At 36.8% G+C, this 11,306-nt stretch overlaps 2 protein-coding genes across 2 annotated transcripts; both read right to left on the bottom strand.

The window, feature by feature from the left end:
* Positions 1-4,827: 4,827 nt before the first annotated feature.
* Positions 4,828-11,126, bottom strand: LOC130461727 (uncharacterized). Its single transcript, XM_056829909.1, has 5 exons — positions 10,461-11,126; positions 10,329-10,368; positions 5,228-5,493; positions 5,011-5,134; positions 4,828-4,908 (listed from the first exon to the last, which is right to left on the bottom strand). Exons 3-5 carry the CDS (start codon positions 5,491-5,493, stop codon positions 4,828-4,830), a joined length of 471 nt encoding a protein of 156 aa, XP_056685887.1. The 5' UTR covers positions 10,329-10,368; positions 10,461-11,126.
* On the bottom strand, positions 5,551-9,412 carry LOC130461726 (uncharacterized). Its single transcript, XM_056829908.1, has 5 exons — positions 7,254-9,412; positions 6,837-7,157; positions 6,663-6,762; positions 5,956-6,526; positions 5,551-5,585 (listed from the first exon to the last, which is right to left on the bottom strand). The coding sequence occupies exons 1-5, from the start codon at positions 9,410-9,412 to the stop codon at positions 5,551-5,553; spliced, it is 3,186 nt and encodes a 1,061-aa protein (XP_056685886.1).
* Positions 11,127-11,306: the final 180 nt, after the last annotated feature.

Raw genomic sequence — 11,306 nt, 5'->3', positions numbered from 1 at the left:
CAGAGCTGGGCGCCTATCACTACAAGAAATTGATTAATTACCAACCGCTAAAATTGGTTGGTAAAACGCGAAAAACGGTTGGTAAAAGATTTTGCGACCGGCAACGGTCGCAAAAAAGCGGTCAGTTTTCACCTGGACGGTAATTTAGGAAACTCCAACTGGAAGGCGGTCGCTAAAATTTACCGACAGGATTAGCGACCGCAATAAACAGTCACTAAATTAGTGACCGCCAAGCAGTCGCTAAGTTAGTGACCGCTAAGGCAGTCGCTAATTTAGCGACCGCCTAGACGGTCACTAAATTAGCGACTGCTTTGGCGGTAACTTAGTGACTGCCTAGGCGGTCACTAAATTAGTGACTGCCTTGGTGGCGGTCACTAAATTAGTGACTGCCTTGGTGGCGGTGGGTAAATTAGTGACTGCCCTAGCGGTCACTAAATTAGTGACTGCTTTGGTGGCGGTCACTAATTTAGTGACTGCCTAGGCGGACACTAAATTAGTGACTGCCTTGGTAGCGGTCACTAAATTAGTGACTGCTTTAGTGGCGGTCACTAAATTTGTGACTGCCTTTGCGGTCGGTAATTATGCAAATATCATTTGCAGCCAATTTTGTAAAATCGCATATATACCTGTATTATATGCCTGTATAAATATTATATATGTACCTGTAAATATTATATATGCCTGTATATATACGAATTTATATAAATTCTGTAAAATCGTATGAAACCTGATCGATGTTATAATATTAAACCTGTTCAAAGTCATACAACAAAGATTCATAATACACATAATGTTGTTCAAACATGTTAATACGAAAAGTTATAACTAGTTCAAACTAATACAAGAATACTAACTACCTAACATAAAGGTGTCCCGCCGCCGGTTGGATCTCAAGGGTCCTGCGACTGCGAGAAAGGAAAACCAGTACATTGACTGAACATCCGCTCGTAAGACTCCATTGCCTTTTTCATCTGGGCGGCATGTTCTTCTCTTTCTTGTCTCTCCCTTTCTCTCTCTTGTCTCTCCCTTTCCATCTCCCTTTGGTGCTCTAGTCGCTCTGCTTCTCTTTCTTCTCTCTCCCTTTGCCTCAAAAGTAGATCGTCCTCCATAGCCTTTAACATCTGATTTTTTGTTGTTTCAAGCTCAATGGATTTTTGGGTCAACTGTTGTTGAGTCTCTTCCAATCGAGATGACATTTGAGAATAAATAGATGGGGTGTATGAGCTAGAAGAACTACCACCCCTTCTAGATGGTGCAAAGTATAGAGAGTCTCCACTCCCCAGCCCGGGGACCTTTCCCTTCTTTCTCCCACCTACTGTCTCAAAGTAGATTTGGTTGGGATCTTTAGCAATGCCTTTTTCAACACATTCAGCTACATTTTTTTCATAGTTTTCCTACAAGAATTAAAATGATTATCACCCATGCATAACAAATATATTAAATAAGGCATTTTCGCTCCCATTTTTCAACTAAAAGAACTAAGGGCTAATTTTAAACTTAAAACATGTTTCATCAGCTTTGTTTTCACTTGCTAAGTCACATTCAAACGTAGTTACTCACATCTAAGGCCTATTTGGTCGTTATAGGTCATATATTGCCTAAAATGTCATTTTCTCGCCCAACTTTGAGCTAAAGAACCAAACTTGTCATTTTAAACCATTTACATGTTTTATGTGGCATATTCAAGGTTTCTAAAACCGATTCTAAGCAATTTAAGCACATTTAAGTCATATTTGGTCGATATACGTCATATATAGGCAAAATAAGGCGTTTTCGGTCCCATTTTTCAACTAAATAGTCTAGGGTCTGATTTTAAACTTAAAACATGTTTCATAAGCTTTGTTTGAACTTTCTAAGTCACATTCAAAGGTATTTACTCACATCTAAGGCCTATTTGGTCGTTATAGGTCATATATTGCCTAAAATGTCATTTTCTCGCCCATCTTTGAGCTAAGGAACCAAACTTGTCATTTCAAATCATTTACATGTTTTATGTGGCATATTAAAGGTTTCTAAAACTGATTCTAAGCAATTTAAGCACATTTAAGTCATATTTGGTCGATATACGTCATATATAGGCTAAATAAGGCGTTTTCGGTCCCATTTTTCAACTAAATCACCTAGGGTCTGATTTTAAACTTAAAACATGTTTCATAAGTTTAGTTTGAACTTGCTAAGTCCCATTCAAAGGTATTTACTCACATCTAAGGCCTATTTGGTCGTTATAGGTCATATATTGCCTAAAATGTCATTTTCTCGCCCATCTTTGAACTAAGGAACCAAACTTGTCATTTCAAACCATTTACATGTTTTATGTGGCATATTAAAGGTTTCTAAAACTGATTCTAAGCAATTTAAGCACAGTTAGGACATATTTGGTCGATATAGGTCATATATAGGCTAAATAAGGCTTTTACGGTCCCATTTTTCAACTAAATAGTCTAGGGTCTGATTTTAAATTTAAAACATGTTTCATAAGCTTTGTTTGAACTTGCTAAGTCACATTCAAAGGTTATTTACTCACATCTAAGGCTTATTTGGTCGTTATAGGTCATATTTTGCCTAAAATGTCATTTTCTCGCCCAACTTTGAACTAAGGAACCAAACTTGTCATTTCAAACCATTTACATGTTTTATGTGGCATATTAAAGGTTTCTAAAACTGATTCTAAGCAATTTAAGCACATTTAAGTCATATTTGGTCGATATACGTCATATATAGGCTCAATAAGGCGTTTTCGGTCCCATTTTTCAAATAAATCACCTAGGGTCTGATTTTAAACTTAAAACATGTTTCATAAGTTTATTTTGAACTTGCTAAGTCCCATTCAAAGGTATTTACTCACATCTAAAGCCTATTTGGTCGTTATAGGTCATATATTGCCTAAAATGTCATTTTCTCGCCCATCTTTGAGCTAAGGAACCAAACTTGTCATTTCAAACCATTTACATGTTTTATGTGGCATATTAAAGGTTTCTAAAACTGATTCTAAGCAATTTAAGCACATTTAAGTCATATTTGGTCGATATACGTCATATATGGGCTAAATAAGGCGTTTTCGGTCCCATTTTTCAACTAAATCACCTAGGGTCTGATTTTAAACTTTAAACATGCTTCATAAGTTTAGTTTGAACTTGCTAAGTCCCATTCAAAGGTATTTACTCACATCTAAGGCCTATTTGGTCGTTATAGGTCATATATTGCCTAAAATGTCATTTTCTCGCCCATCTTTGAGCTAAGGAACCAAACTTGTCATTTCAAACCATTTACATGTTTTATGTGGCATATTAAAGGTTTCTAAAACTGATTCTAAGCAATTTAAGCACATTTAAGTCATATTTGGTCGATATACGTCATATATAGGCTAAATAAGGCGTTTTCGGTCCCATTTTTCAACTAAATCACCTAGGGTCTGATTTTAAACTTAAAACATGTTTCATAAGTTTAGTTTGAACTTGCTAAGTCCCATTCAAAGGTATTTACTCACATCTAAGGCCTATTTGGTCGTTATAGGTCATATATTGCCTAAAATGTCATTTTCTCGCCCATCTTTGAGCTAAGGAACCAAACTTGTCATTTCAAACCATTTACATGTTTTATGTGGCATATTAAAGGTTTCTAAAACTGATTCTAAGCAATTTAAGCACATTTAAGTCATATTTGGTCGATATACGTCATATATAGGCTCAATAAGGCGTTTTCGGTCCCATTTTTCACCTAAATCACCTAGGGTCTGATTTCAAACTTAAAACATGTTTCATAAGTTTATTTTGAACTTGCTAAGTCCCATTCAAAGGTATTTACTCACATCTAAAGCCTATTTGGTCGTTATAGGTCATATATTGCCTAAAATGTCATTTTCTCGCCCATCTTTGAGGTAAGGAACCAAACTTGTCATTTCAAACCATTTACATGTTTTATGTGGCATATTAAAGGTTTCTAAAACTGATTCTAAACAATGTAAGCACATTTAAGTCATATTTGGTCGATATACGTCATATATAGGCTAAATAAGGCGTTTTCGGTCCCATTTTTCAACTAAATCACCTAGGGTCTGATTTTAAACTTAAAACGTGTTTCATAAGTTTAGTTTGAACTTGTTAAGTCACATTCAAAGGTATTTACTCATATCTAAGGCCTATTTGGTCGTTATAGGTCATATTTTGCCTAAAATGTCATTTTCTCGCCCAACTTTGAACTAAGGAACCAAACTTGTCATTTCAAACCATTTACATGTTTTATGTGGCATATTAAAGGTTTCTAAAACTGATTCTAAGCAATTTAAGCACAGTTAGGACATATTTGGTCGATATAGGTCATATATAGGCTAAATAAGGCGTTTTCGGTCCCATTTTTCAACTACATCACCTAGGGGCAGATTTTAAACTTAAAACATGTTTCATAAGCTTTGTTACCTTGATTTGCTTTGCTTTGCTACTACAAGGGACTTTCCCTTTACCCGGTACTTCCTTGGTGTGTGTCCTCAAATATAAGTCACCGGCTGTAGGCATCACACCTCCACTTTCCTTTGCCTAATCATACAAGTCATTTGTGTAAATAATCAAATTACTAACAACGTTAAATGAAATTAAGTCACATTATTAAACTTACCATTTTCTTTGCAGCCTCAGTTGTGGAAATGGAACCTTGGAAATGTGATGGTTCAACTTTGTTGGTTAATGAACCCCCTCTTCTATTTTTCTTAGCCTGCTCAGATCTTTTCTTGAATTCATCATCATCCACGTGCTTCATCATTTCTGCATGCACTTCCTCAGGCATCCAATCTGGCTTCTTTCCATCGCTCTTTCTTGTTATTTGGTAGTGGATTTACTTAACTCGTTTATATGCATTTGCATGGTAATCATGCACAGCAAGGTGGTCAAACTCAGGCAACCATTTATAGGTCCTCTACACAAAAGAAAAGAAAAGAAGGGATATTTTGTTATGTTACATTTATAGCAAGTTGATGAATAAAAAGTGATACATTACATGATATAAAATCGAATATACCTTGAACAGAGTGAACCAATGCTCTTTTGTATCCTTGTCAACTTTGGTATAACACGTCCAAGGACTCTTGAAATATTTCTGGATGACGTTAGTAATATCCCGCGAAATGGAACTGTGATCAAACCTTACATAGTGGAATAGGAAAAAACACAAGTAACGTTAGTTTACAAAATTCATACATGAGATAAAATAATTAAAATGTAACTCTAAGTCTTACCAAAGTTCACCCGGTGCCATCCAAATCACTCCAGAATCCTCAGCTTCTTCATTTGCTTGTGAATCAGGTACCACCTCTTCAGAGTATTGACCTTGAGTTTCGTCATCATCAAAGTAGGTATCAAGTGAGGGTTGGGTCACCCGTGTAGTACCTCCATGGCCAGCTCCATGGCCACCTCCATGGCCACCTCCACGACCACCTTCACGACCACCTCCACGTGCACCTAAACGACTACGGATGGCTGAATTTTCTCCTCGATTGGACATCTGTTTATTTAGTAGGACACAAACCAAGTTTAAATAATTCAAATTTCAATCATAAGTTTACCAAACGACTACATAATTCCTCGATTGGACATCTGTTTATTTAGTAGAACACAAACCAAGCATTAACATTAATAAACTAACGCTACATATTTAGTTACCTAATAACAAGTAACAAACAACTACATAATTCAAAGTTCAATGATAAGTTCAATAAACAACTACATAATTCAAAGTTCAATCATAAAAGACAACACACATAATATTTCTTGAACCTAAAATTAAACAACCAAATAGAATCAAAATCAGCACGATCAAGTTAATCTTCGTATCCACCATCATCATCATCGTCATCAACGTCATCATCTTCATCCTCATCTTCATCACCAACGTCATCATCTTCATCCTCATCATCATCATCCTCATCCTCATCCTCATCCTCATCCTCATCCTCATCACTCATACTATGAACATCACCATCATTAATATCGTCATTATCATCATCATTTTCTTGATCTTCATAATCTGGGATCTCATCTGGAGCACAAAGAGCTGAAGAAACCTCATTTGCATCTTCTTGCAGAAAGTCTAAGTCAACCGGAGCATCAATCACAGACCTTGCCTTAGTTTTAAACACAGCCCACCATTGGGCTTTATCCTTCTTCAAACTGGGGTAATGTGCAAAGTATACTTGACTAACTTGGTAAGACAATACAAACGGGTCATACTTTGGGTATCTCTTAGAATGATTGATCTCAACAAGTTTGTATTGTTCATGAATGTTCATACCCTTCACGGAATCCATCCAGCTGCACTTAAACAAGATTGTCTTGTACTCTTGAAGCTTACCACAATAAGAAACTTCAATCACCTCCTCCAAAATGCCAAAGTAGTCAACTTCATCAGGACTTTGTACACACACTCCATAATTCATAGTTGACTTGTGTTTGCCGTAGTCATGAGTTTGAAAATTATATCCATTCACATAGAACCGACTCCATGTCCTTACTTGTCTAAAGGGGCCCATCGCAAGCGCCTGTGTCACATCATTAGGACTCAAAGACCGGAGAACCTAATTCGTAGAATTAGTTAGTAATTTTTTTTTTCTTTCAATGACTAGTGTAAGTAATTAATATTGTATATGAATAAAAGCAAAATACAATTAATCTCACATGTGACTTAAACCATCCAGGGAACTGGGCTTCGCATTTACTCCAAATATCCTCCATTACAATGTGAGGTTGAGTTTGGAGAATGTGCTCCTCAAATTTCCTATGGTAATTAAGGAAATCAAGGTTAAATACGTCGTTAGAAGAGTTTACAATAATTAAATTATAGTTTATTACCTTTCATATTCACCTAAGATACCACTGTTTGCAAGCACATAAAGATGTGCTCGATCATACTCCATGTCTTGCAAGAAGCGCAAACGGCCCTTAGTAGGTGCATGACCACAATCAACCCTGAACATCTCGGGGATATTAACGTCATGTTGGTTCAGCACAACCGAATGGACGTTTCTTCCTAGATCCCTTGCTTTGGTGTCAACCTCAGGTTGAAAATAGTGGGAACAAAAGTTCGAAATCTCCTCCATTAGGTAAGCATTGCATATGGAGCCTTCTACACGTGCCTTATTTCCAACCTTACGCTTCAAATGGTTAAGAAACCTATAAATTATGTAAGTGTGATTAATCGTTACTAGTATACATATAAGATATTTAAAGTAATAATTTATTTACGCTTATTTGTTTTACTTTCATTACCTTTCAAATGGGTACATCCACCTGTACTGGACGGGACCACCAACCTTTGCCTCATGTGGAAGATGAACTGGCAAGTGTTCCATTGAGTTGAAAAATGCAGATGGAAAAATCTTCTCTAGCTTGCACAAGATCTCAGCTATATTCTTATCCAAGCGATCTATGTCACTCGCTTTGATAGTGGGGGCGCATAAGTCTCGGAAGAATTGACTAATCTCTGTAATTGCCTTCCAAACATGCAAGGGAAGCAACTCCTTCAAAGCAACCTGAAGTAACCTCTCCATGAAGACATGACAATCGTGGCTCTTCATTCCATACAGCTTGCATGATTGAAGATTAACACACCTGCTCAAGTTTGAAGCATAAGCATCCGGGAATTTCAAGTCTCGAACCCATTCACATAACACCTTCTTTTGAGCCTTGTCAAGTGCAAAGGGTGCTTTGGGCATGGTTTGATTTCCATTTCCAAGCTCTAACTGCCGACGTTTACAATACTTAGCCATATCTTTCCTTGCACTAGTGGTGTCCGAGGTGCTGCCTTTCACATCCATCACAGTGTTTATGAGTTGGTCAAAAAAGTTCTTTTCAATGTGCATGACATCCAAGTTGTGACGAAGAAGCAAATCCTTCCAATATGGGAGTTCCCATAGAATACTTTGTTTGAACCAACCCTTTTTGGCACTCTTCAACTTCTTAAGAGCTTCAGGACCATCAGTTGCTTTAGGCAAGTCCTTCACACATTGCCACAATTCTTCTCCACACATTATATGCGGACCCATGCCATTTTCAACTTTGTTTTTGCAGAAAGCTGTTTTATTCTTTCGAAAAGGGTGATCATGTGGAAGGAATTGTCGATGGCAATCAAACCATGAAACTTTACCTCCATGTTCAAGCCAAAATGCCTTGCTTTTATCCATACAATAAGGGCAAGCCTTCTTTCCGGCAGTGGACCATCCAGATAGCATGCCATATGCAGGAAAATCACTAATAGTCCACAAAAGAGCTGCACGGAGGTTGAAATTTTGCTTGCTCGAGATGTCATAAGTCATAGCCCCAACCTCCCATAACTGTTTCAACTCTTCAATGAGTGGTTGCATGTACACATCCAAGTTTCCTTTAGGATTTTTAGGACCGGGAACGAGCAAAGAAAGGAACATGAATGGTCTTTTTATACACATCGATGGAGGCAAGTTGTATGGTGTAAGAATAAATTGCCAACATGAATATTGGGATCCAAATTTACCATGGGGGGAAAATCCATCCGTGCACAAACCAAGCCTGACATTTCGTGGCTCTGATGCGAAATTAGGAAAGGTTGTATCCAAGTGCTTCCACGCTTGACTATCACTAGGATGTGCGAAGGTGTTTTGAACTCGGGGATTCTTGGCATGCCAAGTCATATCCTCCGAAATATTCTTGGTAGAATACAACCTTTGCAACCTCGGTGTGATTGGAAAATAGATTAGAAATTTTGCTGGAATAAGCTTACCCTTTGCAGTCTTCTTATACCGATCACTTCCGCATACTCTACATTTATCTAACTGTGCATCGCCTTTCCAGAAGAGCAAACAACCTTTAGGGCATGTGTGGATCCTCTCATGAGGAAGTTCCAAGCCCTCAAGAACCTTCTTTGTGCTATTGAAAGTTTTACCCATTTGGTTGTTATTTGGAATCGCATCATTCATCAAAGATTCAAACCCATCTACACACCTGTGTTGTAAGTTGAATTCACATTTCAAACTTGCAATTCTTGATGCCATCTCCAACACAGAGAGTTTTCTCCCTTCATATAATGGATCTCCAGCCGCCTTTAGAAGGTCTATAAACTTCTTAGCTTCATCATTTGGTTCTTCTTCAACTGAATTACCCTCTTCATTCAACAAATGCTCTTGATTATTTCCAAGAGCATCAATAACCATATCCCGATATTGATTTGGCTGAACACGAGAGGACTCTACTAAGCTTTCCCCTTGACATATCCATTGATAGTAATTACGAACAAACCCCTTCTTGTACAAATGTACTCTAACTGTTTCAGTATCATGAAAACGTCTGTTATCACACAAGGGGCATGGGCATCTTATTTTGTCACCATCATTGCATGTTGGATGCTCTTTGCAAAACTCAATGAACTCTCCAACCCCCTTGAGAAAGTCGGGCATAAGATTGCGCCCGTCGAGTCTATCATACATCCAACTACGCTCTCTTCTTTTCATGATACCAAATTCTACACATCTCACAAAAAACATGTTACTAACCAATCTCTACACATCTCACACTAATCATGTTACTAAACCTACTATATAGTCTAACTACCGCTCGAAGTTTTCTAAATAAACAATCAAATAATTGATTTTATTAATTATATAAAAATCAATACTTATTAATGATATAAAGTTAAATAATTTATTAATGATATAAAGATCAATAATTTATTCAAACGCACTTATAAATTATATAAAGTTCAATAATTTACTTATAATTTATATAAAGATCAATAATTACTTAAACACAAGCCAATAAGGATAAAAATCAAATATAAATAATAAAATGCATTTACAATAAACTTACTTACTACTCAAATTCATTCTCTAAATTATTCGTTGTTTCTCATATGACATTCCTTGAAACTTTCTTCAAAATTTCATTACATTAACATACATCAAATTAAATATGGCATTCCTTGAAATTTTGGTATAAATTTAAATTTCATAAAATCTTACACATACTAATAGATTATACATAATTAGAATATATACCAAATCTATGCTATATCAATAGAGAATATGCGCATATCAATAGAGAATAATCAATATGCGCATATCAATATCAATAGATTATGCTATATCAATATCAATAGATTATGCTATATCAATATGCGCATATCAATAGAGAATAATTAGAGAATAATTAAATATGTCATTCCTTGAAAATTTCATAAAATTTCCATAATTTCCATACATCTCCATAATTTTCCAACAACTCATTCCATAAATTCATTGAAAAAAAATATATTGATTATCTAACAAGTCATTCCATAATTATGGGTCACTAAATTGGAAGAGAAAAAAAAGTTACCTTCAAAGATCGAAGAGTTCACATAGTTCACATAGAAAATCTATATTTGATACAAACAACAAAGTTAGGGTTTGATAAATTGAAGCATTTGAGTAATATTATGAAAAATTAAGAAACTAAAAAAGCTAATACCGTGCGCCGCCGGGTGGAGTTGTGCGCCTGTGGGTGGGCCGGTGGAGTTGTGCGCAGCTGGCTTGGTGGGTGGCGAGTCGGTGGGGAGGGTGGATTGTGCGCGGTGGGGGGCCGGTGGGTGGCGGCGAGAGTTCAGGTGGCGGTGGGTGGGGGGCGCCTTGCGTCGGAGATTTGGTTGAGTTGTGCGCGGTGGGTGGCGGCCAGATCTCAGGTGGTTGAGTTGTGCGCGGTCGTGGCTGCGACGTGAGGTTGAGACCTCTCAGGTGGTTGAGTTGTGCGCGTTTTTAATTTTTTTTGAATGGTCGAATATCTTGAAGGAGGAAAGAGTGGTCAGTAATTGTGTTCAGTAGTTACTTTTTAAATTTTTTTTATTTTATTTTAGCGACCGCTTATTGGTCGGAGATATTAAATAAACGGTTATTAAAATTTAAAATTTATTTTGATAATAGTCGGGTATTTACCGACTGCTAATTAGTCATAATGGAGCTAGAGCGGTCGCTAAATTTATGACCGTTTTAAAGACGGTTGGTAAATTTTAAATTTACCAACCGCTCTTTATTCGGTCGGTAAATTTAGCGACTGCGTAATTTGCGGTCGATAAATTTTTTTTTACTGACTGTTTTTTTGGCGGTCGGTAAAAACGGTTGGTAATAACGCGCTTTCTTGTAGTGTATATCTTTAACGCCCCAGCCTGGGCGCTGAATATTCACTACTAGAATTTGCAGTTTTAACGACAAACTATTAACGACGAAATGAAAATTTTGTCGTTAATAGTCTATTTTCACTACATTATTACGACAAGCCCAATTGTTGGTAGTAATTGATTAAAACTAAGGATACTTGATC

Source organism: Spinacia oleracea, chromosome 5 (genome assembly GCF_020520425.1).
Source record: "Spinacia oleracea cultivar Varoflay chromosome 5, BTI_SOV_V1, whole genome shotgun sequence".
NCBI lineage: Eukaryota > Viridiplantae > Streptophyta > Magnoliopsida > Caryophyllales > Amaranthaceae > Spinacia > Spinacia oleracea.
This window is presented reverse-complemented; position numbering and strand designations above follow the sequence as displayed.

Bases quoted from the DNA above. Each gene is read 5' to 3' on its own strand.
- LOC130461727 (XM_056829909.1), bottom strand. From the start codon at position 5,493: ATGTCCAATCGAGGAGAAAATTCAGCCATCCGTAGTCGTTTAGGTGCA. The intron at 5,135-5,227 runs GTAAGACTTAGA...CCACTATGTAAG, and splicing joins ATGGCACCGGGTGAACTTTG to GTTTGATCACAGTTCCATTT. The intron at 4,909-5,010 runs GTATATTCGATT...TCTTTTGTGTAG, and splicing joins ATTGGTTCACTCTGTTCAAG to AGGACCTATAAATGGTTGCC.
- LOC130461726 (XM_056829908.1), bottom strand. From the start codon at position 9,412: ATGCCCGACTTTCTCAAGGGGGTTGGAGAGTTCATTGAGTTTTGCAAA. The intron at 6,527-6,662 runs GTGAGATTAATT...GATGTGACACAG, and splicing joins CTGGATGGTTTAAGTCACAT to GCGCTTGCGATGGGCCCCTT. The intron at 5,586-5,955 runs GTATGAGTGATG...CTAAATAAACAG, and splicing joins TAATGATGGTGATGTTCATA to ATGTCCAATCGAGGAATTAT.